Source organism: Enhydra lutris, unplaced genomic scaffold, assembly GCF_002288905.1.
Source record: "Enhydra lutris kenyoni isolate GAN:26980312 unplaced genomic scaffold, ASM228890v2 scaffoldscaffold60, whole genome shotgun sequence".
Taxonomy (NCBI): Eukaryota; Metazoa; Chordata; class Mammalia; order Carnivora; family Mustelidae; genus Enhydra; species Enhydra lutris.
Genome location: NW_019154144.1, coordinates 3,280,474 through 3,306,371, shown reverse-complemented (window position 1 = coordinate 3,306,371; position 25,898 = coordinate 3,280,474). Strand labels below are relative to the sequence as shown.

Here is a 25,898-nt window from a genome sequence, read left to right as displayed (position 1 = left end):
GGGGTCTAGGGTCTCCGCAGAATGGGGTTTGTCTCCGTCCGATCAGCCTCCCAGGGTCGGACGCCATCATCCACTAGTAAATTGTGGATTACGATTTTCCATTTTTCCGTTCTTCATTTTTCTGTTTTATTAGGACAGCAAAGAGTCCGTGGCTAGGGCGGGCGGGGACGTAGGTGGGTCAGCCTGGCAGGCTTGAGCCAATAGCGCCGGAGCGGCTTTTCTGCCACTATGGCAACCGTGGCCGTCCCCAGAGGGACCAGCCACCCATTGGGTAGAATCTTTCGAGAAGGCTCGAGAAGAAGGAAGCGGAAGTGGCACGTGGAGGGGCCGGTGGAGGCGCCGGTGAGTAAATGCCGCAGATTCTGGAAAGTTCTGATCAGTACGATACATAAGGCTGAGGAACTGAGACCTCCCCTTCTGGGCCGGTAATTCAGCGCCGCGCCGGTGAGCTGTGGGTGCAGAACGAGGCCGCCATCCCGAGCTTGCGGAGCGACCTGCGGAGACCGTTGGCCGCCTTCCCCCGTGCTTAGTCCTCTGAGAGCTGCCACTGTCCCCGGGAAGGCGGAGGCGCCAGCCAGGCCGACTGTCCGTGTGTCCGTCCGAGTGACAGAGGAGCGGTCTGACTCCGCGGGAGCCGGGCGCGGCCAGGGCAGGAAGCGGCTGTGGAAGGAGCGGGCGGGCGGGCGGCCGGAGGACGCAGACCCAGAGCCCGGGCGGAGGCGGACCGCGAGCCGGCCATGTCGGTGGTGGGGCTGGATGTGGGCTCGCAGAGCTGCTACATTGCCGTGGCCCGGGCGGGTGGCATCGAGACCATCGCCAACGAGTTCAGCGACCGGTGCACCCCGTAAGTGGGAGCCTGCGGGGGCGCTAGGAGGGGTTCTAGAGTGGGGAGGGAAAGCCGGCGGGGGCTGGGGAGCGTGGGGACCCGGGGCTTGCGGGCTGGCTGCGGAGCGCGGGGCCGATCGGAGGCGACGTGCGGAGTGCTGCGCTCCTCCGTAGGGTCTGGGTACCCGCGGCCGCGTCGGGCAGGGCGCTTGCCCAGGAGTAGGGGTGGGGGCTTGCCAGGATCGGGGAGGGTGGGGGTGTTGGCGATTCACCGGGCCAAGTCAAGTCCTAGAGTGGAGTGGCCCAGGGTCGTCGCTTCAGGGGCGGGCTTCCTACTGCCAGGCCCGCGACTTTATTCGTTTTCTTGGCAAGCCTCTGTTCTCCCTTTCCGCAGCCGCCCCCGTTTCCCCATGCGGCTTCTCTGAGCTGCCTCTGCCGCCCCCAGCTTGTCCCCCTCCCTCCGAGCATATCTTTGCGCACCGCAGATGCGGGGCTTCTGAGCTTTTTTCTTCCTTATCGTGAATCTCGAAATGAACTGGAAGCTTCCAGAGCCTGTACGCTGCTGCTTGTCCAGTGAGCGGGCGGACTGTTGTTAGCGACCAGAGAATCACTCCTTTCATAGATACCTCTTCTTGCGCACTTTTGGTTGCTAACGCTGTCAGCCTTAGTGCCTGGGATCATTTGTGAAGATGTAAATGTCCTTTTGCTCGTTTTATGAGAGCCATTCAAGGGGAATCCTAAATCGTGTTTTAGTTTATTAATTTTGCCCCGTTTAAATAAAGGAGATAAAAGGAGAATTGCACAGTTTTGTGCTAGAACTCGGGGATAAATGTTGTCGCTGAATTAAATATTATATTCTATAGCGGCACGAGGTGGACAAAGGTAACGTTTTATTAAAGCAACTTTTTCGAGGGGCTTATTTTCTGAAGATAATACATGCAAACATGCCTGCATGTATGTTAATGAAAACAATTGCTTACTTCTCAGGGAAATTAATGTAGATATTTTTTAAGTGCCTTAAATCCAAGGTAAAAAGCATAGAATGAGACATGAAGACCCAATGACTGACTGTAGAATGTACAACGAATGACTGTAGAATGACTGTATATGTCACAATTTGAGTACAGATGGCTATTTTTGAAAGGGAATGGAAAATCAGAAAATAGGCAAATATTTGACAGTGAATAGCCTTGGGAATACTTACTCCGTGATTTCACATATTTGCAAATTTACAGTATGTTCTTCAGCTGTGTAAAAGGCTCTGTAATTGGAGTATAGTAGGAAAGTGTATCAGGCTTTCATGCTTAGGTACAGTTTACATCTTTGTTCTCTTTGATCCAATAAAAGGAAGAAAAGCTGTTCAAATGAGAGTAGGAACAAAATGTGTATTTGGCTGTAGTGACCATTGTGAAACTAGAGACAACAGATACGTCTTTAAAAAGGGTAAGCAGAGGGCAGCATTGGAATGCCCTTTAATCTTTTGATGGAATAGATGTTTGACTCATTTGGGTTGGCAGTATTAATTTCAGTGTGGAGAATGAGTTCAGTCGTTCTGCAAGTGAATAGTTACTCTGAGCCTGGAATGATACACTGTTTTTTGGAAGATTCTAGCCTTTGCTTGAACACTTCTCTGGCTTTTAAAATGCTGTTTAGTACTTACTCAGATAATTTAGGTTTAGGCTGTCTCCTTAATAGCCGATTTAAAGTTGATTTAGCCTGGTGTTTAATGCTCTCAGCATATTCCCATTTTGTTCATCTATTACTCCTACCTGCTCTCTGATTGAAAACCTAATTTGCTTACCTCCTCCTGACAAGACTTTGAGTTTCTCTCTCTCTGTGCTACCATTCCATTTCTATTGCCGAGAAGGCTGTCTCACAGAAGTCGTTTTTCATCTCTTCAAGGCTGACTTAATGTAACTAATTATTACCTCCTTTTGTGGTAGTTGCTGTATGTGATTCTTACTTGGTTTCATCAAGTAGAGTCTTCCCTATAAGACCCTCTCTTGAGCTTTTAAACTCCAGAAACCTAACTTAGGCCCTCTTGTTTGGGTTTATATAAACCTTTGGATCCTAAAGAGGCCGATGGTGTATCAGAACAGCAGTGGGTATGACAGTGATAACTTAGGTTTGTACAGAGTTGCTAACCGAGAAGTGGAATTAACACCATATATTTTGTTAATCATGCATCTAAGGCCAAGTTAATGTTACCTTTTATTCAAAGTATTTTCAGAGTTCATGTTCACTTCCTAATAATTGGGGACCTGGACAGTTATATTGGTATTTGAGCTATTGGAAAATGCCCCCTGAACCGTGAGCAGACTTTTTGGGTAAGATGGCTACCTAGATTGGATTCTCAGAGTAGCAATTAAGCAGACTTCCACTGAGTATCTGACCAAAACTTGTGCTATAGTTATGCTATCCTCAAACCACCCCCCCACCCCCCACTGTGGGTAAGAAATTTATATTTTCTTGTCAGTTAAAGATGTCTGCCCCTATGCCTTTTAACAGTTTTGAGACATGTGGTTTGTATATCTTCTAGATCAGTCATATCATTTGGATCAAAAAACAGAACAATTGGAGTTGCAGCTAAAAATCAGGTATGTTCTTTAGAGAATTCTGGTCATTTTTTTAAAGGGAGAGACTTTCAAGGTAAAATCTCAAGGGCATACAAGAATATGAAATATCTAAGCCTACATATTTTTGAGTTAGAAATGTAATGCAGGTATTCTTTATGAGCCTTTAGGTGGAGATTTTTCCTTCTGTTGCCTTCCTCTTCTCCTAAGAACCACTTTAACTGTCTAATCTGCCAACCTTAATTTTTAGTAATTTTGCCACCTTGTAATTTATCTAATTTTTAAAAATAACAAATAAGACACTTGAAGTTCTTTCATGTGAGATTTCTTATCTTGCATATTTAAGAGTTAAAGATTCTTTCCAGAAGTTCTGTATTTAGAAGCACTTTCAGGTTATTTAATAATTAAGATAAGACTGGGAGCATGTTCTGTATAGACCTGTGCTGTCTTATAGGGTAGCCATTAGATACACTTGAAATGTATAATGTGGAGTAAGTATGAAATACACATGAGATTTTGAAGTCTTAAAAGGAAATAAAGTATCTCCTCAATATTTTATATTGAGTACATGTTGAAATGATAGTATTTTGGATCTATTAGGCTTTAAAATAAGTTACTGAAATTAATTTTGCCTGTTACTTAATGTGATAGAAAATTTATGTATGCCCCTCCCATGTAGGTCTCACGTTAAAACTGGTGAGCCCGTAGGGTTGGGGAGGAAAAATTAAAGCAAAAGAACATGAAATATGAAATCTCTTCTGAGAGGCTTTTAAAGAGAAACTGAAAAAGTTCTTTTAAATACAGAAAATAGCATTGCTGAAAGAGAAACAAAATTCTAATCCCTGAAATGCTACAGTAAAGCAAGTTGGAAGAGATACAAGATAAAAAAGAAAACAAGGGAGAGAAAAATAGCTGTGTATGTTTAAAATAATATACTCGAAAGAAACACGTTAGTGAAGTAACTATCTTCCTGAATATGGCCATTTAGAATATTAATAATTTCAGACCTAAAACTATTGCAGTCTTTTGTAGTTATGTGAGGAGAATCAGTTGAGGCTCAGATCTAGTCTATAAGTTACTGGATATACTTTAAGTCAGATATTTTAGTATATAAAAGTATTTTAGTATGTAAACATGCTTCAGTTCTGTATTGTTTGAAAAACTAGTGCTGTCAACTTGTATTCCTCCCTGTAAAAGAAGCGGACCAGAGGAAACAGTAAACTGTTTTGGGATTTTTGTTACTTCAGAAGCCTCAGTTTTTAGTCTTTGAATTATTTCTGTATTTTAAATAAAGTTCCCACTGCTGACTTCTGTGAGTGAAATACATTGAAGTGTGGGACTTTTCAATCCAGAGCCTAATCATCAAAAATACGCAGTTGAAAGCATTAAGTCACTTAGAAACTTCTTGAATTATCCTTGTCTCTTGCTTTTTGGTATAGATAATTAACGTTCCATTATTGTCCCAATCCATGTATTTTGTAACACAAAATGTTTGTCCTGACCACTTAGCAATTTATTAGACTGTAACAACTTTTAACTTTTTTCTTTTTTTTTAAGTAATTTGACTTGCAGTGCTTCTAGATCTCATTTATTCATTGTGTATAAAACTTGCAAGTTTAGTGGAGAAAAAGAAATGAAATAAAGGGGTGCAGTTCTTGGTTTGTTCAGGGCTTTAGTGATAGTTTCACCATCTTTTATTTTATCGTGCAGATTTTTTAAATCTTTTTAAAATTAAAGTCTGTGGTGACAGTATTGCCTCCTCTTCCCTCTCACTGCCTACCTTCTGTCATTTTCCTGGGGTTGCTGAGAAGGTTATTTATGTTCTTAATGGTTTGGGTTGTACACTTGACTTTCTATAAAATTGTAATAGCTGATAGGTGTTCAAATTAGAAAAAAAATTAAATTTATAATTTCTTTTGCAGCAAATCACTCATGCAAACAATACAGTGTCTAACTTCAAAAGGTTTCATGGCCGAGCATTCAGTGACCCCTTCATTCAGAGGGAGAAGGAAAACTTAAGTTATGATTTGGTGCCAATGAAAAATGGTGGAGTTGGAATAAAGGTAATATAACTGATCAACCTTAGAGTCCTTAGTTGGGAATAGAAAAAAAAAAAAAAAAAAAAACGTAATTCTTAGTAAATATTTAAAGTTCTTAATTAGATGAGATTTTTTTTTTGTCAAGTTCTTGTAAACTGTAGTTATGTCTTAATGCCTGAAAATTATTCAAATTATATTGCTATAACTTAATTTGTGTCTCATAAGTTCTTTATAATTGTTAAAATTTAGGTTTCCTTAGTGTTAAAAAAAATTCAGTTGTGTTTTATCATAGAAAAGTCTATTCCATGACAGCCCAGTTGTAGTTGTTTGGAGAGCAGTAGTATAACAAAACCAGAAATCTGTTTTTAAATTAGCAGAAGCATTTTTATCTTAGGGTCTGCATAAAATAATAATTGCTATACTGATTGATCTCTTCAGTTAAAGTGGAAATTTACTACTTTCTGTAATGTTTTGACTAGTACTTTGGGTAGAGGGAAAAAAAAAAATCTGTCCTAGCTTTTTTCCTTCCCTTCACTTCTAGAGAAAAGTTCTTCTTTTCTTTTTTTAATTCTTTTTCTTTTTCTTTCTTTTTTTTTTTTTCTTGTCTGTTTTCTTCTTTTCTAACAGCTGTAACAATAAAGGTTTTCTGGAAGAGAATGTGTAATAACATTTGAAAGTTAGTATGAGCATGTAGTTTTAAGTACTACAATGTTTAAAATATTTTCCTTCCTCAATGTAGGTAATGTACATGGATGAAGAACATCTCTTTAGCGTGGAGCAAATAACAGCTATGCTGTTGACTAAGTTAAAGGAAACTGCTGAAAACAACCTCAAGAAACCAGTAACAGATTGTGTTATTTCAGTAAGTAGAATTCTGCAAGGCAGTGTGTTTTAATTTGCCTTTTTTGCTACTCTTAAGTATTAAATGTGTGAAAACTGTTCTATTACTAGAGATCAAAATCCTACTGGACTGTATTAGCATAGTGCTCAGGAGCATTTCAGAGTATGTTTGAGTGATATTTCTGGCCCGAAGTTGCAGAGGTTCTTGATTGGAGGTGCAAATCAGAGTCTCCTGTGGGGCTCCTTGGAAGAGACTGGTTGGCTGAATGGGGAATGTTCTAATACAGTCAGTGAACGAATTTTCTATTTGTATACTTAATGGGACATTTTCAGAATTCTGCCATCAGTTGACAACCAGTTCATTAGAAGTTTTACAATGTCACCTCCTAGTAGTGATAAAACCTAAGATTTTTTAAGATTTTGTTTATTTACCTGAGGGACAGAGATAGCACAAGTGGGGAGAGAGGCAGAGGGAGAAGCAAACTCACTGCTGAGCAGGGAACCCAACGTGGGGCTTCATTCCAGGATCCTGGGATCATGAGCTGAGCCGAAGGCAGACGCTTAACTGACTGAGACACCTAGGTATCCCAAAACTTAAAAGGTTTTTTAACACTGACAAGCCCACTACCTTCAGTGGGCAGTTGGTAGGTTATCAAGGTGTATTTGAAATGGACAAAAGTCATCTTTTATTTGGACACCAAAAAGGCAGCTGGAAATCTCTCCCAAATGTCTAGGGTCACTTTTTGATCTTCTGTGGTTATGCCCTGGACCAAGACAGTCTGTGACGGAGTTACCTGCATCTTGCATGGTCTTTGCATTATAACAGGGGCAGCATGGCCTGCCCAGACCGTTCAGAAGCTCTTATGGCAGTATATCCTGGGAAATGGAAGAGTCAGAGGCTTAAAATTTCTCCTACTGCCCTTGCAAGACAGAAAAGACAAGGTGTTCTATAAGACTGTCTGGCTGTCGCTTGGAAAAATAGTATCTAATCTCTGGGAAAATTAAAGAATTAAGTTATAAGTCAGTGGTTCTTCCTTTTTTTTTTTTTTTAAAATAAGCAATATGGAAAACTGATGAAAGCAGTGTTCCGATTTGAAAGGTGAGCAGAGACCCACTTTTGCTCTTCCCTCTCTTTCTGAAGCAGCTACAAATACTTTGGGGGAAAAATGAAAGCCACTGTACTAAGTTTTCTCTTTGGTACTTTCTGTTAGTTAAGTGATTCTATGGCTGTATTGTTAGACACACCTCCTGAAGAGTGTCCTAGTTAGAGTGCTGTCCTAGAAAGCGATCAGAAGAATTAACCTAGCTGGAAGCACAAGTCAGCACCGTAAGAAACTTCATCCCATCCCTTGAGCTGTTTTTTGCTCTTCCTTCTTTGAAGAATATCAACAGGTTTTGCCTAAAAATGTTTTTGTAATCTTAACGGTTCTATAGAACTAGAAGGTACCCCATCATCTACTAATGCTTAAATGCAATGAATAGCAAAACTAGAGAGCAGTCGCATATGCTAGAATTAGTTCCGTATTATCTTTAAGTTCCTTCAGTATTTACCTGTAGTTCAATTATATTTAACATTAAATGTTGACTTAGTGCTGTGATTTCCAACTGTCAGAAATTAAAGACTGGTTCAGAAATGGTATTTCCTATACCTGAAGTTTTTTATTACATAGAAGTAATTGTCGGTATGTCTTAGTGAATACTCCTGATTTTTATTTTGGGTTAAAATTTCGTTATAATAAAAATTACTTTGATAATACAATTTTGGGACACTTTTTTAAAAAGTAATTATTCTTCTGAAAGTTAAGGAACTTGCTGGAAATGAAGTCTGGGAGTTCTGTTTATGTTCTGTAACTTTGCTAGGCACTTATTTAGCTATACTGTTTTATTTCATTATAAGTGGTTGTGAGGAATTCGGATGTGTGTGTTCTAGACAAGTTAAAATTCTTTCCTTTCTTGTTGGTAGGTTCCCTCTTTCTTCACAGATGCTGAAAGGCGATCTGTATTAGATGCTGCACAAATAGTTGGCCTGAACTGCCTGAGACTTATGAATGACATGACAGCTGGTAAGGGAAAAGAACTATTGCTGTGTAGTAGTGAATATACTATCAAAACTAGAGTTAAGACATATCAGGTATATAATTCATGTACTTGTAGAAACGTAGCCTAGTAAAAAAATAAGGGTTAGATTTGAAATTAAAGAATTCCAACTTTTCAGATGCTTCTATCTAATGAGAAATTGACACTTTGTCAGATTTATGGTTCTGTTTTCATTAAATTCTATGTATATATTTTAATCTTTTGAATTATGGGTGTTGAATTTAGTTTTTTATTTCCTTATGTGGTTTTTATAATTAAGTTTTCCCAAAACCTTAAGATTTGGGGCTTTACAACTGCCTTGACTATAAGTATTGATTGAGTTAAAAAAAAAAAAAAAGTTTTCCCTTCTATATTTCCTGAATATATGCAGTTAGTCATTGATCATTCATCTTATATCAAATATTGATTTAAACTGTATCATTTGCCAGGCATTGTATTTACAGATATAGTGGTAAGCAAAGCAATGACTGTTCTTCCTAGAGCCTTTACTAGTTTTTTAAGATTACAGGTGAACAAAAGGTCAATTACAATGTAGTGTATTCAGACAAAGCAAGTAAGACTTTTTCCAGTGTATATCTAATATACACGTGTTTTATATCTAATACATACATGTCTTTTACATCTAATATGTGTTTTAAAACTCCTAAAAGTATCAATAAAGATGTGTTCTTAGGTTATATGTATTTAGAAATACAGTGGTTTAGAAGTTCAGAAAAAGCTGACAGTCTCTTTAAGGTAGATCAGCTTTTTGCATTGAATCTAAAAAGAAATTGGTAGGAACTGCAGTTGCTGTAGTTGTATATTAAATTCTTAATTTTTTTGGATAAGCAGTCTCAAAGGTTGTGGTTCAAATGTAAGTATTATGTGACGGGACTGCTATTGTTTGTAGTTACATTTCATTGTGTTTGCACCTGTACATTTTCTCTGTGGTATCTCTTTATACATTGCAAAGTGAATAAAGCATTGTTCTAAAATCAGAAAGGGAACAAGTTATTGATGCCATGAAAATGAGTTCAAAGTCAGGTATAAAAGGAATGTGTTCACTTTAAGCGTTTGAGGTATAGTCAGGTTTCCTGCATGTGTAATTATTTTGGAAATGATGAAATTCCTAAGAAAATGTGAACCAAAGAATTGTGTTTTTTTGTTTTGTTTTGTTTTGTTTTTGTAGTTGCTTTGAATTATGGGATCTATAAGCAGGATCTTCCAGGCCTGGATGAGAAACCTCGGATAGTAGTTTTTGTTGATATGGGACACTCAGCTTTTCAAGTGTCTGCCTGTGCCTTTAACAAGGGAAAATTGAAGGTAAAGTCATAAATTAGAACTCAGTGACCAAAACATATTTAAAATGTGTTGTATTTGTCATTACTTCAAACAACTGAGCTTCTTGACTTTGCTTCTTGGTAATGAAGAGTTTGGGGTAACAATATTAACAAAGAATTATTCCTAAAGCTCTCTATAAAGATGATGTAATTATCTTAGCATACTTCTAAGTATTCTGGCTTAAGAAAGAGCAGCTTTTTTAAGATTATCCTATGTAATCATTAAAAGTAAATCGGAGATTTAGCATTTCATTTGGCTTTGGTAGTAACATTTCTCTTGACTTGGATTTCATGTTGTAATTAAAGTAGCAGTCTTGATCCTGTAGTCTTCAGTTGTTTGAGTAGCAGTATTTAAGATTCTAGTTAAAAATACGATTGAAAATAACCAGATTATATGTTGTTTTAACTAAATTAGGTACTGGGAACAGCCTTCGATCCTTTCTTAGGCGGAAAAAACTTCGATGAAAAGTTAGTGGAACATTTTTGTGCAGAATTTAAAACTAAGTACAAGTTGGATGCAAAATCCAAAATACGAGCACTCCTTCGTCTGTATCAAGAGTGCGAAAAATTGAAAAAGTTAATGAGTTCTAACAGCACAGACCTACCACTGAATATCGAGTGCTTTATGAATGACAGAGATGTTTCGGGAAAGATGAACAGGTGCGTCTTGAGTTCTCTTGATTAAATAGAAGAAACTTCCTGCTGAAACTATTGCTCAGGTGTCTGTCTAGCTATGGTGTTGAGAGTCTTGGCCTACATTTCAAGACGATGTGCTACTCGCTAGGACTATTCACATCATTAGAAACTAGAGTCACTTCGGCAGAGAGGTGATTTTTTATTTATCTTAAAGTGGGGGTAGCAGCAGAGGGAGAGAGAGAATCTTAGGCGGGTTCCACACCCTGCAGGGATCCCGATGTAGGGCTCAGTCCACGATCCTGGGATCATGACCTGAGCCAAAATCAAGATTTGGATGCTTAACCAACGGAGCCACCCAGGCACCCCATGCAAAGATTTTTTTTTAAAAAGAGGCACTTTGCCAGGTGCCCTTATGGTGGAGTCTTTTTGGTATTTATCATCTCTTAGTATTTCTAGGCCAGTAATTGAATAATGGTTACACACAAAAAAAATTTCAAGGAATAAAATGGCAGTCTTAATATAAAAGTGATTTTTTTCCAAGAATACCAGTAGAACTAATTTTCTCCCCCATCTCTTTTCTGTACCTGTATTGTATATTTTTATATATATTTAAAAAATTACAAATTACAGTACAGTTCAACTTGACCCATGTGGAATTGAGGTTGTCAAAGGAAAAAGAAATTCATTGGGTTAATATTGTTTAAAATATTGGTCAGGATATTGGCTTTAAGATAATGTTTCCAAAGATTAGTAGCATTCCTCTTCTTTACTAAGGGCACAATTTGAAGAACTCTGTGCCGACCTCCTGCAAAAGATAGAAGTTCCCCTTTACTCACTGATGGAACAGACTCAGCTCCGAGTTGAAGATGTGAGTGCTGTGGAGATAGTTGGAGGCACTACCCGAATTCCAGCTGTGAAAGAAAAAATTGCCCGATTCTTTGGAAAGGACATTAGCACAACACTCAATGCAGATGAAGCTGTGGCTAGAGGGTGTGCACTACAGGTACTGCTGTCTCGGCCCTTTTTTCTCTAGGTGTTCATGCCTCTAACCATTTCTGCTTTGTTTCACTGTGATGAGGCTGTATAATAGGCAGAGCCCTGTGTCTAATTAGCTATCCCGAGGGAGTGCACTTCCAAACAATGGCCATAAGGCTGTGGGGAAACCGGGATCTTCAGATCTGGAACATCTAGGAAATTTTTGATGGAAGGAAATTTGCAGCTGATGTTTCTTAAGCTGTGGGTCAGGAACAGGCATGACTCTGAGGGGACCCAGGAAACACAAGAATCACGCATGAATTAGCTGTGTGGTGGTAGCAGTCCTTCCCAGGCACAGAGAGGGCAGTTGGAACAGCAGTGTGGTGTAAGGAGGAAGTGATGGGGTGGGGGGGGATTTGCTGAGAGTGTTAGTTAGCAAGTGGTCTTAGGAAATAGCTCTTCCTCCTCCATCAAGCTGATTGTAACTTACATATCAAGTAAGAAGGCCACTCAGAGGCTTAAGTTCATTTGGCAAAGCGAAAACACCAAAACTAGAAGTTGCTGATAAGGAAATTAGTATTTATATTTAGGATAATATTATAGTCACCAAGTAGTTTTAACTAAAGTTTCAAGATAACCATGCTTAAATTTTAATCTAGCTAGCACAGTTATTTTTACAAAACAGCAAGCGGTTCTGTACACAAAGGTTTTTAGAAGGACTATACCTAATACTTTAAAAGGGAAGAATATGTACTCATTACTGCTGGTAGTCCATTGTATCCACATGATGCATCTGGGGTTTTTGTTTTTTCCTTGATAATGGAGTGTACTTCCTTAACTAAGGCTCTAATTCCCCGAAAAATTGGAAGTTTATCGGTTCTTTAGAAGTAGAGCTTATTTTGACCTTTCTTTTGAAGGATCCTGTGCTAATCAGAGATTGACTTTCAGTTTCCTTGTGTATTTGGTCAGTTTTATGTGACGTCTCTAAATCCACCTGTCAGTTGGGTGTTTTCTACCTCAACTTTGAATTTACCATTGCTTCCTTCATAAAATTACCTGAAAATATGAACATTTTGGGTTTTATCCTTTTTCAAAAGTTTTTAGACATTTGAAAGGTGATAGGGACTGAGTTGTTTGTGGAAACACACACAGACTCGAGTGGTACAGCTTGTAATTGAGATTGCTATCAGGACATTCCTGGCAAGGCCAGTGGTTTTTTCCCTAAGCTCCTATGAAACTTGTTATTGGTCAACAGTTGTCATCCTGAGATCCATTGTATTACTGGTCTATATTTAGTGACTGCCATAGTATTTAGATGTTCTATTCTTTGTACTTAAGATGACATATATACTGTAAGCAATTTTGAATTTGAATTTAAACTTACCATCCAATTTGAATTGAGCTTTATATTAAAAGATGAGTGCAGTTATTCATGATCTTAAGATAATCCTTTCTTTTTCTTTTCAAGTGTGCAATTCTTTCCCCAGCGTTTAAAGTTAGAGAATTTTCCATCACAGATGCTGTTCCTTTTGCAATATCTCTGGTGTGGAACCATGATTCAGAAGATACTGAAGGGTATGTAGCAAGTTTATTCAGATAACTATTTTAACATAAAGGAGAAAAAATTAACAAATGACTTTTACAGTTGAGGGTCTGATAAGTCCAGTTGGAGTCTTTGAACAACCAAACCTATCAAAATATTTCTCTCATTTTGGTGTTAATAAATGGTGAGATAGAATTGGTAATTTCAGAGCATTTATTCCATTTTGTGTAGCATTGTAATCTTAAGCGCTTGGAATACTGAATGCCTTTTCCTTTCCTCTAGGGTCCACGAAGTATTTAGTCGAAACCATGCTGCTCCTTTCTCCAAAGTTCTCACTTTCTTGAGAAGGGGACCTTTTGAGCTAGAAGCTTTCTATTCTGATCCTCAAGGAGTTCCATATCCAGAAGCAAAAATAGGTAAGCAATTAATTTGAAAGACATAGTGTACCAATGTAAAAAATTTTCTTCTCGGTGAAGTTGGGTGAAACATAATTCCATGTAAAGATATCATCAATTTAGAATAATGGTGATGAAGAAATCTCTTCCTTTTATTGATGAATGAATTGGCCTGTAGAGATGAAATGACTTGCTTAGTGCTGCTGTCACATCCATGTGTTTGTATCTAGAAACATGACAGTCTTTTTTCTCCTGATACAGTCTCTGCTTAAAGGATCACCACCTGTTTTTAATATTAACCTTTCTTCTAGATGGAATGTTACTTCCAGTTTAAAACTGGCTCAGAAACCATTGCAGCATCTTCTCAAATGGACCTTTCTATTGTAGTCTCTTTTAAAAGTACATCTTTTTTGGTACATTTTTCCTTGAGAGGTTTGGCGCTGTCCATCTGTTTTGACTCTTAGTAACTGGAAATTTATGGGAGAGCTACGGATCCCTTCCTGAGTGGCCACGTGTCTTTCCCGGGCTGAGGGTAAAAATTTGCCAGTATTGCAAGATCTGTTCAGGACTCACTGTTACCCACACCTTTTCATAACAAAATTGTTTATAGAGGTTTAACCTGACCAGTGTGTTTTATTTCTTGGCACTTAACACCAAAAATATTCAACACAGATTTGTTGTTGTTGTTGTGTGTGTGGTTTTTTGTTTTGTTTTGTTTTGTTTTTTGTTGTTTTTTTTTGGTTTGTTCTTAAACTGTTTTTACAAATTTATTACTAGGAAATAAGCTTGAGAAATTGTTGAATAGAGACTAAAAATTTAATAGGTTGGATTTTATGCATTAGTACCCCATCGTGCAAAGGATAAAATCCAAGCCTTTTTAGTACGACATCAAATCAATGTTATTGCAAAAATTTAAAAGCTTGCACATGCTTAGAGAACAGTCTTACATCTCTTTCTCCTCTGACTCATCTCGGATACCCCATAGTGAATGCTGTTTCTTTAAATGAGTCTTACAGTAATTATTTCCTGAGCCACAGTGATTTGGTAATTACTGAATGTCTATTCTAATATCTTTCACTGACATGGTAATTTGTAACTTCTTGTGTTTGTATAAACAGCACCTTAAATATAAAGGTGTCAAATCCCATATAGTGCTTTGCACATACTAGGTTCAAAATACTTAATTTTGGTTTAGTGGCCTCTGGAATAACAAGGCTATTAATGGATATGATAGCTAACGTATACCACTTGGTTCTGTGGTTTTATGTGCTCACTGTAAACACTTCTCACCTCAATCCATAGAAGCACAGGTAGGTTAAATAACTTGCAGTGGGTTACACGGCCAGGGTTCAAGCCCAGAGACTGGGTCAGAGTCCATACTCTTATCTCCTACTCAGAAATGCACTACAACTACTGTATTTTGCATTATAATTTCAGGCTTTGACATCAGGTTTTATTAAACTCTCTCCTTACTTAACACATAGAAAAACGTTTTGATTATTCCCTCAGGAAAACAGTTTTTCCTGAAGACTCTGTAGGATTTAAATGCTTAGTATCGCTTGAGATCTCTGCCTTACACTTGCTAATAGATTTTCATGTCTAGTTTGCGCTTATGTTTATTGAAATAGGATCGGAGGAGGCAGGGACTTCCTGTCATCTATCTTACAGAATCTGTATTAAATAAAAATCACAGGAGTGCCATGCCTTTGAAGGTTTTATAGGATATTAAAACTAATTCCAAGTATTAGAGTAGTACCATACACCTAAGTTTATTTTATGTTAGTCGGATAGGTCTTATTTTAGTTGGTAGAGAAAATGGGAAGATTTGGGAATAGCAGTACTTTGAAGCTTTGTCGTCTTTACAGACATTTAGATTGACTTCAACAGTTGTCCATTTCTTTTTGTTCTAGGCCGTTTCATAGTTCAGAATGTTTCTGCCCAGAAAGACGGAGAAAAATCGAGAGTGAAAGTCAAAGTGCGAGTCAATACACATGGCATTTTCACCATCTCTACAGCGTCCATGGTGGAGAAGATCCCAACTGAGGAGAATGAAGGGTCTTCTGTTGAAGCAGACATGGAGTGTCCCAATCAGAAACCAGCAGAAAACTCAGACACTGATGTAAGTTTGTGGATGAGCCTTTGAGTTGGGATATATAGTTAACTCTATAGAAAAAGAGTAGGGAAGGGTTCAGATACATTTTTCTTAATTTTATTTAGAATTTTGGAGAATGACGTGCTCGTTTCGGCAGCACATATACTAGAATTTGGGGGAATGATGATGATAGCATTGCTAGGTGATGATATATATGGCCAGAATTTGGTGAATTATGGTTAAATTCTATATAGCTAATTTGAACTGGCACATTATAAAATAAGAGTGTAATTATTACAAAATAATAATTTTGTTAATTTTAATTAACAAAATTTAACAAATTTAATTAAAATGTTAATTTTGTTTGTTAAAGGCATTGACCACATATTGAGAAGGCAGTTTTGACTGATTAAGAAAAAAAGAAAAAGACTTAAAAAAATTTTGGAATATATACCAAATATATACCAAATATTAAAACTGATTTTTAAAAGATTATTGCAAAATTGCCTTTGGTATTTCAGGACTTGTTTACTTTTATTTATGTGATTTGTTATACTGTGGGAGGGAAGGAAGAGAAATATCTGCATGGAATATAGAAAGAAAGTTGTTACTGTTCACGTTCTTCCAGTTAGCATGAGTGCAGAAAAAATTTAAGAAACTTCAAAATGGATTAGCTGTTAGAGTTTACTTCTGGATAATGATCAGAAATAGCTTAAATGGGAGGCAAGTGAACAGTGTTTTAGTTAAGATGTGAGAAAGTGTGGTATCCTGTGGTCAGACAGCTCTTACAGCTATTATTCCTAGAACATTTAAGGAACATTAGTATCTGAGCCTTAGTTTTGTTCTCAGTTTTAAAAATTGCAAAATGATGTGTTAAATGATCAGTGCTGTATACTTTTCCATTTGGCTATGGACACCATTGTTCTAATGCCTGTTGCATCAATCTCTTTGTACTTTTTGGATATTTACATCACGAGTGCCTTGTTTCTGAATATTTCAGTGTCTGCCTTAGACTCTTGAAGCTCTGAAAGAAAAATGTGAGAGCCTTCAGGGTGGACAGAAAGTAGTTAAATGAGAATGTTTCAGGCTTCTCCCAAAGATGGTAAAGGACTAGAGCAAGCACTGATTTATTGGGGATTGAGGTCTACTAACACGTAGTATATATCTTTATCCTGAGATCTTCTGAAGTGGAAATAGCTAAATCACAAAAAGAAGGTGGGGACAGGAGGAGCCTTGGGTATCTGTAAGCTGAAATGAGGAATCCCTGAATGACTGATCGTTGGCTTTTTTATGCAACTGTTCAGTTCATTGAAATGGCGATATGTTGCTGATGGCTGCTGGTGAATTTAAGTTTTGGAATCTTGTTTCTGGGAGAGAGGCCTGGAGTAAACCTATTTCTTGTGCTTTTGCGAGTTAATAGCTCTACAAAGCTAGATCAGAGTTTCCTAAAGGAGAGTTCTTGGTTGTCATCACATCAATCAAAATGCCTACTGCTTGGTTATTTAACAATATTAACTGCTCTCATTCAAAGAATTTCTTACAGGTTTAAGAGTTGTAAGGAGTTTTCAAGTATTTTGTATTTATTTTGCTTTTATCCAGTATCTTTTCTCCCCCACCTATTAAGATTTCAGAAATTGAGTGTACTGTCTTTGGTGGCCTGTAACCTTTTAAATTTATATAAGTACACCTGCTTTCTACATCCTTTGTGCCTGGGCTTTCATTTCAGAAAAATATCCAGCAAGACAACAGTGAAGCTGGAACACAGCCCCAGGTACAAACTGATGGTCAACAAACCTCACAGTCTCCCCCTTCACCTGAACTTACCTCTGAAGAAAACAAAATCCCAGATGCTGACAAAGTGAGTGACTCTTCTAGTTCATTCCTTTAGACAATGTTGCAACATGTGATCATTAATGATATTAAATCTGCAGTTTCAAGAGCAAGCACCAACTTAACATTATTCTGTATAGGGTTTTGGTTTTTTAGTTTTTTGTGTTTTTCAATTAAAACGAGTTAGAGGTACTCAAGCCCAACTAAGGAAATTGAATATTCTGTTTTAGACACGGTAGCTTCTCTTGATTAACTGCCACTCCAAGCAACAAGAGATGAATGCATGACATGTCTTATCTTCTCTAATGTCAGAGGTATCTGCTAATGTGAGGAGTTTTCACTTGAATTAGTCTGAATGATAAATACACGGGCTATAGGAGTCTAGTAAACTTTTTTCTCCTCTCAAATCACCTGTCAAAACTAAATTAATTATGATAGTGTGCTAATAACCAGATTGTACTTCAAAGTCATTTTTCTTTGCCATGCTTCCACAGTATGTATTAGAAGCTAAATTAAATATTTGTGCTTGTCCCTTGAAAAATGACAGCTTCTAATCAAACCTTTTAAAATTCATGATTGTGTAGATACTGGGAAGTTGACATTGTTTCTCCAGATCATTCTGTGCTTTGCAGAACTTCACTCTTTGTACACGTTGCATGTAAATTATTAACCTTTCATTAGTGGTTTGGTTTTCTCTTACCTTTAGATGAATCACAGAATTGTTTTATACTTGGTAAACATTTCGTGGTTTTTTTTTTTAAGATTTTATTTATTTATTTGACAGAGATCACAAGTAGGCAGAGAGGCAGGCAGAGAGAGAGGGAGGAGGAAGCAGGCTCCCTGCCGAGCAGAGAGCCTGATGCGGGGCTCCATCCCAGGACCCTGGGATCATGACCTGAGCCGAAGGCAGACACTTTAAACCGCTGAGCCACCCAGGCGCCCCAAACATTTCGTTTTTAATCTCATGCCCTGATTGGTCCTGTGGGAATCCTAATATGAACTTCAGTTCCTGACTCTGAAAGCTGCTTTTTTTCTCCTTGTAAATAGTTCTGTGATGATGATGGTGGAGCAGCATTGCTTTCTTTGCCACAACAGCTCCTGAATGTCCCGTCCCTCCCCTCACTGAGTGTTGAGTAGTAACTGACTTGTGCTGATAGTCTCAGTGCCTGTCTGGAACATGACATGGAGTACCATTTCATGTTCATAGTTGTAGGTGGGAACGCCAGCGTCAAGCCCTTTGGAACATTCTCACACATCCCTTTGGAGGGTTCTTCATCCATTCCTTGTTGAGTGCCATTTTGTGATCTATCGGTTTAGTCAGTAGTTGGTTTAATGTTGTACCGTCAGAGTCTTACACTGACTTTAACTGCTACGTGTGTACTGTTATCCATTTGTTTCCCAAATATCTGTTGTACTTCTGTGTTTTATGAGGTATGGGTGTCCTCTAGTTCATTGTCCTTGTGGTGTGTGCCCCCTGAGCATGCACAGTATATTGGGGGGTTCTCATGTGTGCTAGAGATTGGGACTGCAGGCTAATTGACTAGATCCTTGCTGGTGAGACAGCTGGCTACACTTCTGAGACATGTGACTTTTGGGAGTACTGAACCAGCAGTCTGGGAAACATGAGTTCTAGTCCCATCTCTGTCTTCATCATTTTAGGTAAGCCACTGAACCTTTTTCAAGTCCCAATTTCCTCTGTGAAGTGCCTAGAGTTCTAAACTTTTTAAATTCTCAGAATTATCCTGTGGCGGTGTTTATTGTACTGATAGGCTAGTCCTTCCTATCTGACTGTCCCAGCCAGTCAGGGTGTGTGTTTTATTCCGTTTGTTATTTTCTAATCTGTTCCACAGCTGAGTTTCCTAAGTTGTGTTCTTTGTTATCTCAGCTAGTAGGAACGTGTAGAAAGGGGAATACATAGAAAAGTCTTAGAAAATTAAAGGCCATAGGAGATACTTACTTCTTTAGCCCTGTATTTACATATTTTGAAAAACCTACAGCAAACTGTTAGCATTTGCTGCATCATTTCATTTTCTATTTTAAGGTTCTTTTGTCTCTTTTTTTACCTTATGTTTGCTTGAGAAAAGGAGTATGACTCCAGGGCAGATAGTAGGAATAAAGATATTTATATATGTATACATACATTTATGTATGTATGTGTTTAGAATCCCCAAATTCATTAGGAAACTTTAAAAGGCACTCATAGGTATAGTGCTAGTTGTAATCGAACCAGGTATAATACTGGGATGGAGGGACTCGAGTATAAAGGAGGAATAGAAGTGATCCTAATGTGTTTACCTTTGGTCACAGTCTGTTTTAGTTAGTTAGATTCTAGATTGTATTTAAAGATGTGGTAATTTAATAATAGTTTAGACTTTTTTTTGGAGTCCTAGGCATTGCTTACAAGCTTAAAAATTAAAGACCTATGAAGAAAAGTTTTAGCAGGAAAGATTAAATTTAAGTTCAATATGCAAAGAGAAAAATATTCTGGTGAATTCTTGAGAGAAAGTATGACATGTTTAAGTTGTAGCTGCAGCCTGGTTTAAAGTGGGTGGGTGGGAATTAGATGATGTGCGCTCCTCCAGTTCAGGATTTTAGGGAGTTTATTTTTAGTAAGTATGATAGGGAGGTTTTTTTTTGTTGTTCTGAAGATTTAGGAATTTTTCCTTTTTTTTTTTTTTTCTTTTTTTTCCCCCCTTCCTAAGGCAAATGAAAAGAAAGTTGACCAGCCTCCAGAAGCCAAAAAGCCCAAAATAAAGGTAGTGAATGTTGAGCTGCCTATTGAAGCCAACTTGGTCTGGCAATTAGGGAAAGACCTTCTTAACATGTATATTGAGACAGAGGTAAGTACTTCAGGTAATTATTTTCCATTCTGGAATTATTTAGTTGGTTGGCCCAGTTACCCATATTCCTAATAGAGGAATAGCTGTGCTTCTTTCCCATACCCCACGTTGTATACAGTTTTAAGAATAGGAGGAATCCAAAACTAACGGTTCTCAGTTTAATTTTTTTTAAGAAGTGTGTTTATATTTTTGCCTCCTTATGAAAAAGATCTATACTCTAGATCATTCTGCTTAGTATATAATTGATTGCCCAAGGTCTTGACAGAAATTGGATGCCACTCTGTTCTAGGACAGGGCGCAATACAGTTGGTACCTCAGGCCACACTAAATATTTTTTTTTTCATACTAAATATTTCTGTTAAAATACATTGTGCTTCTTTGTAGTCTAGAATATGTGAAATAATTGAGATACAGTTTTGTTTTATTGAGATGGCAGCATTTCATTAATAAGTGGATAAATAAATTTACAATCCTTGATTTCAAATACAGTTGCAGCATCCTGTGACCATTATATATTGGCCAATATTAATCCCAATAGGAGACAACCATATAACTACCTAAAAGGAAAGAAAATTGTAGTGAATTGAGTTTTTTTTTCTTCTTGGTATTAAACCTGAGATGCAAAAGCTAGTAATTTATCATGTAATTTAAAAAAAAAGTCACAACCCACTGTGTGTATTTTAGTAAATGAAGAACTTCGTAAGATTTGTTACAAACTTATGAGGTATCAATTAGAACTGTGAACACTTTTTTTTTTTTTTTTATATAATTGTTGATTTTAACAAGCAGAGTCTAGTTAACATTTAGTTACAGATAGCAGAAGACTAAAGCTGGAATTAATCTTCCCTGTTTTCTGGCAGGGTAAGATGATCATGCAGGATAAACTGGAGAAGGAAAGAAATGATGCTAAAAATGCTGTGGAGGAGTATGTGTATGAGTTCAGGGACAAGCTGTGTGGACCATATGAAAAATTTATATGTGAACAGGTATGTGTAGAGCTCTGTTTTATTCAGATAATAAAAGTGTTTCATGTAAAATTTGACATTTAAATCTCTATTAGATTATGTAATGAGCTTTTTGAAAACAGAAAACTTGAAATTGTTTAAACAGTCCTGGAAAGAGGCTCATTAGTAATATGTAGTTTTATTCTAACTTGTCCCAATGACTTTTTAGTTTTCCAAAAGAAAGAACCTATCAAACATTTATTTAGGGTCCATGACATTAAAGGTTTGGGGGCTAGAAAGGTAAATAGGAGAAAATCCTTGGTTTTAAAGACCTCCATCCTTATATTTTTGTTTTTGTTTTTTGTTGTTGTTACTGTGACTCTGGTTCCCTTGGTTACTCATGGTCATTGTTTTATCCCGTAAGACTGGTTCATCCAGTCATTCCAAAATTTATCGGGCAGACTATTCCCTTTAGCCCTTTTCTAAGCTCCCAAAGTCAGTGTGGCTCTGAGTAAATCCCAGAAGCACAACTGTGAAAATGAGGCTTAGAAAACAATTGGCTAGATACAAATCTGGGATGGTTTCGGGATTAATTCTGAAGTTAAAAGAATTTCAACTTAGGGGTCTATTTTAGTTCTAAGTTCCTTGGGCTACCTTGTAATAAGCATTAGTTTTTGGCTCTGCCCTGACATTTCCTGGATTTCTTGAGGTTGGGATTCTGAAGGAGAGATGACCTAAGATGCGTAGACCTCCCAAGACTAGAGTAGAAATACATTATGGGAATTGGTTAGGAATGATTTTTTTTTTTTTTTTTTTCAGGTTCAGTGATTGAATTGTCAACTTGTCTATTTCCCTTTGATAATTGTGGGAGTGAATAGAAAGTTACTTCATCAAAACCTAATTGCTTTGGAGAGCAGGAAGATAATTGCTCTTCCATAACCCCATTTCAGTGTATAGATTGTCCAAAAGTAGACTCTGAGATACGGTATTGTTAAGTCTGTAAGCGGTTTACTGGACTTAACAATGTCTCCGTGTAAAAGAGAAGCCAAGAAATTACTGTTAATCTCTCATGTAAAATCTACTAGTAGTGTTCATTGTTCCTTGATACTTTTCAGTAAAGAGAGTCCAGCTAATCAGAGTGCCTTTCTTAGAAATAAGATTGGTGACTTAGTGTTTAGCACTTCTGAGGATGACTCTGTCTTGTTGTGAAAACTTTTAAAGTAAAATTGCCACTGGTACGGATTCTCACGTTCCATATACAGGATCACCAGAATTTTTTGAGATTGCTCACGGAGACCGAAAACTGGCTCTATGAAGAAGGAGAGGACCAAGCTAAACAAGCATATGTTGACAAGTTGGAAGAATTAATGGTAGGCCCTTCTCTCCCCCTAGGACGTACCTCTGTTTTAGACTACAAACTTTCAAAATGCAGTTAGACAAGTGTTAATTTATTACATCTTGTTTTAGAAAATTGGCACTCCAGTTAAAGTTCGGTTTCAAGAAGCTGAGGAACGACCAAAAATGTTTGAAGAACTGGGACAGAGGCTGCAACACTATGCCAAGGTAGCCGCAGACTTCAGAAATAACGTAAGTCTTTTTGTGCGTTGCAAGGAAGTTACCCTAGATTTTAGCAAACTGATACTAAGTTGAGGAACCTTCACTGTGAACACATGAGAAATATGTTTTTGGTATTTGAGACCAGAGATAGATTTGAACTTCATGGAAAATTGGGTCAGGTTAGAGGTTACTGTTAGAGGTTACTGTTAAATACTCTTTTTTTTAAAAGATTTTATTTATTTATTTGAGCGAGAACATGAGCCCCAGGGTAGAGCAGAGGGAGAGGGAGAGGCAGGCTCCCCACTGAGCAGGGAGCCTGATGTGGGGCTTGATCCCAATATCCTGGGATCATGAGCTGAGCCACCCAGGTGCCCCATTGTCAAATACTTAAGTCTACAGAATGACCATGCCTCTTTTTCCATTCAGGATGAGAAATACAATCATATTGATGAATCTGAGATGAAAAAGGTTGAGAAGTCTGTTAATGAAGTGATGGAGTGGATGAATAATATCATGAATGCTCAGGCTAAAAAGAGTCTTGATCAGGATCCAGTTGTACGTGCTCAGGAAATTAAAGCAAAAATAAAGGTAAGTATTATTGTCTAATGTTTGGTGCTGTGTTTCCTCAGGGACTCAAGCTGCAATCCTGTGAATCTTAAATATAACTCTTTCTTTGACCATTCTTTAACCTCATCCTGATTGAGACCAGATTTATTAGTTCATTATTGATACTATAAAATATAGAAAATGGTATATATTTCTCTTAAGTTTCCATTTTTTCATTATTCATTCAGTTCAACAAATATATTTGTTGAGTCCCTGCCATTGTGGCAGTTACCTGCTGGTTTGAGGAAGGCTTGACAGCAAACGAGGAGAGGAAGTGTATCAGATGCGGTCAGGTGCTGAGGGCAAAAATTAAGTAGTCAAAGGGTTAGGAGATACTGGGCACCGGAGAAGGACCCAGGTATTTTATCAAGGAAGGCCTTGCTGAGTGTGTGAGGCTTTGAAGAAAGTTGAGAAGAAAACCAAGGGATGCTTTTCCTCTGGAAGAATGTTGAAACACAAAGAATTGTGAGCCTTTTTTTTTTTTTTTTTTTCTTAAAGATTTTATTTATTTTGGAGAGAAAGCATGTGAGCAGGGGGAGGGGCAGAAGGACTGGGGGAGAGAACATCCCAAGCAGACTCCAAGGTGCGGAGTCTGATGAGGGGCCAAGTCCCAGGACCCTGAGATCATGACCTGAGGCAAAGAAGTCAAGAACTGGAAGCCCAACCAACTGAGTCACCCAGGAGCGCCAAGAATTGTGAGCCTTTGAAGTCAGGGGGCTATAATCTTAAATCCCAGTTCTTTGCTTACTAAGTTTCCTGATCTTGAGGTTAAGTTAACCATCCTCTCTGAACCATCTTTCATAGGTGGGGATCATAATTCCTACCTTTTAATATTATTGTGAGGATTAAATGAGGTAATAAGATGTGAGGACTTTACCAGGTTCCTGATCATCATAGAAGATTATTCACTGCTGTTTTCACCAGACTTCAGCCATAGTTTTGGGCAAGTGTAATGAGGAAATTGAATTCCTTGAGATAGAAAAATAAATAGCTCAGGTGGTGTCTTAGGAAAGTAATTGAAAATGACTGGATGGATCAGAGTTAACCTGATTACCAATTTTGTTTTCCTTGCTTAGGAGTTGAATAACACTTGTGAACCCGTCGTAACACAACCCAAGCCAAAAATTGAATCACCCAAGCTGGAAAGAACTCCAAATGGCCCAAATACTGATAAAAAGGAAGAAGATTTAGAAGGCAAAGAAAATTTTGGTGCTGAGCCTCCACATCAGAATGGGGAATGTTACCCTAATGAGAAGAGTTCCATTAATATGGACTTGGACTAGATAACGTTATGTTGGCTTAGTCCTTCAATGAATAAAATATTTTTGCCATAGTATGTGATTCTACATAACATACTGAGACTATTTATATTTTCTTTTTTAAGGATGTTTAGAAATTTTGTGTATTATATGGAAAGAGAAAAAAAAAGCTTAAGTCTGTAGTCTTTATGATCCTAAAAGGGAAAATTGCCTTGGTAACTCTCAGATTCCTGTGGAATTGTGAATTCATACTAAGCTTCTGTGCAGTATTACCATTTGCATCACTGAGGATGAAATTGACTTTTGTCTTTTGGAGAAAATAAAACAAACTGTACTGCTTGTTCAAGAGGGCTGTGATTAAAAATCTTGAAGCATTGTTCCTGCCAAGGTAGTTTTCTTGCATTTTGCTCTCCATTTCAGCATGTGTGTGGGTGTGGATGTTTATAAACAAGACTAAGTCTGATTTCATAAGGGCTTTCTAATATTAATTCTGTCCAATAGAGTATGACTTTTTGCTTTGATATTAAAAACCAATGAGTAAAGCAAAAGCTAGTGAAATGTGTTAGCAGCATGCAGAACAAAATCTTTCAACTATATCTCTTGTTACACAGTACATTGTCATGTGAAGGTGTAAATTGGAAGAAATGTTGATTCTGTTTGTAACTGATATTGTGAAGCCTTTTATGAGCTTTAAAATAAAGTTCATCTTATGGTGTCATTTCTAAACGGTTTTGTCATTAACTAAAAAATGCAGCAGGGAGGGGGAAGGTATATAAATTGTAGCAAAAATGAAGTTACTTACTATGAAAATCCAATTTTCCTTTTTTGCTGCTCCTTACATATGCTTTTTCCTGATAGAGAAATGGCATATATTTATTACATTAAACAATATTTTTTTAAAAAGTTGAATGTAACTCCCACACTGGAGAAAAAAGCATTATTAGCTTGTTGCATATCCTTCAAGCCTTGACCTAATGACGGAGCTCTGTTGGGACAGGTATGCATGTTATACTGTTGTGTAGTCTGTTTTTTAAAACTGTGTAACCCAGGGAAGAGGTACACAGTCAGGTGTTGGAACTGCACTGCTCTCCTGAGTTCCAACATAAAGCCATGCAAAAAAAAAAAAAAAAATTTTAACCAGTCCCAGTGTTGGTGGAAAGCAGTTTCTCTGGTTTTTGCTCTCTAATGTTGCAGTGAATCCTGTCTATCTGCTATTTCCTAAGGACAAGAAGTGTTGGGGGCATGCTGGGCAAGACCTGCAGGGTAACAATAAATAGCAAATAACCACACTACCCTCTAAGAGGCCACAGTTTCATGGTCCTTCAACGAGGGCCAGCTTTCCCTCACCAAGCAGCGGAATCCATGTTTATCTGTTGCAAGTCTCTTATAATAGCTACTGTTCAGCTACTGTGCCAAGTATTTCAGAGGCTAGTCCTCAAAACCTGGGCACCCCAGTCACTGAAGTTTTAAAGTCCACACTCCAAATAGCAATTAAGCACTAAATAACTTGTCTGTGTGTGTGTGTGTG

The 25,898-nt window shown here is 37.8% G+C and overlaps 1 protein-coding gene across 6 annotated transcripts; it reads left to right on the top strand.

Annotated features, from left to right (window-relative positions):
* LOC111158540 (heat shock protein family H (Hsp110) member 1) lies at window positions 1-25,090 on the top strand. Of its 6 annotated transcripts, none has more exons than XM_022520636.1 (18): window positions 1-342; window positions 3,365-3,422; window positions 5,321-5,461; window positions 6,177-6,299; window positions 8,241-8,340; window positions 9,543-9,676; window positions 10,109-10,353; window positions 11,104-11,332; window positions 12,773-12,879; window positions 13,130-13,263; window positions 15,153-15,361; window positions 17,061-17,192; window positions 19,867-20,004; window positions 20,865-20,990; window positions 22,211-22,318; window positions 22,416-22,535; window positions 22,932-23,093; window positions 24,188-25,090. In XM_022520636.1, exons 3-18 carry the CDS (start codon window positions 5,435-5,437, stop codon window positions 24,392-24,394), a joined length of 2,301 nt encoding a protein of 766 aa, XP_022376344.1. In that variant the 5' UTR covers window positions 1-342; window positions 3,365-3,422; window positions 5,321-5,434; the 3' UTR covers window positions 24,395-25,090. The 6 variants fall into 6 exon arrangements, with proteins under 6 accessions (XP_022376344.1, XP_022376338.1, XP_022376341.1 ...); XM_022520630.1 differs by lacking the exon at window positions 1-342 and adding an exon at window positions 392-844; XM_022520633.1 differs by lacking the exon at window positions 1-342 and adding an exon at window positions 700-844 and having other exon boundaries at window positions 19,867-19,920; window positions 20,928-20,990.
* Window positions 25,091-25,898: the final 808 nt, after the last annotated feature.

Excerpts from the sequence above, each read along its gene's own strand:
- LOC111158540 (XM_022520630.1), top strand. The coding sequence starts at position 738 with ATGTCGGTGGTGGGGCTGGATGTGGGCTCGCAGAGCTGCTACATTGCC. Across the intron at positions 845-3,364 it reads TTCAGCGACCGGTGCACCCC|ATCAGTCATATCATTTGGAT; the intron begins GTAAGTGGGAGC and ends TATATCTTCTAG. Across the intron at positions 15,362-17,060 it reads CAGAAAACTCAGACACTGAT|AAAAATATCCAGCAAGACAA; the intron begins GTAAGTTTGTGG and ends CTTTCATTTCAG.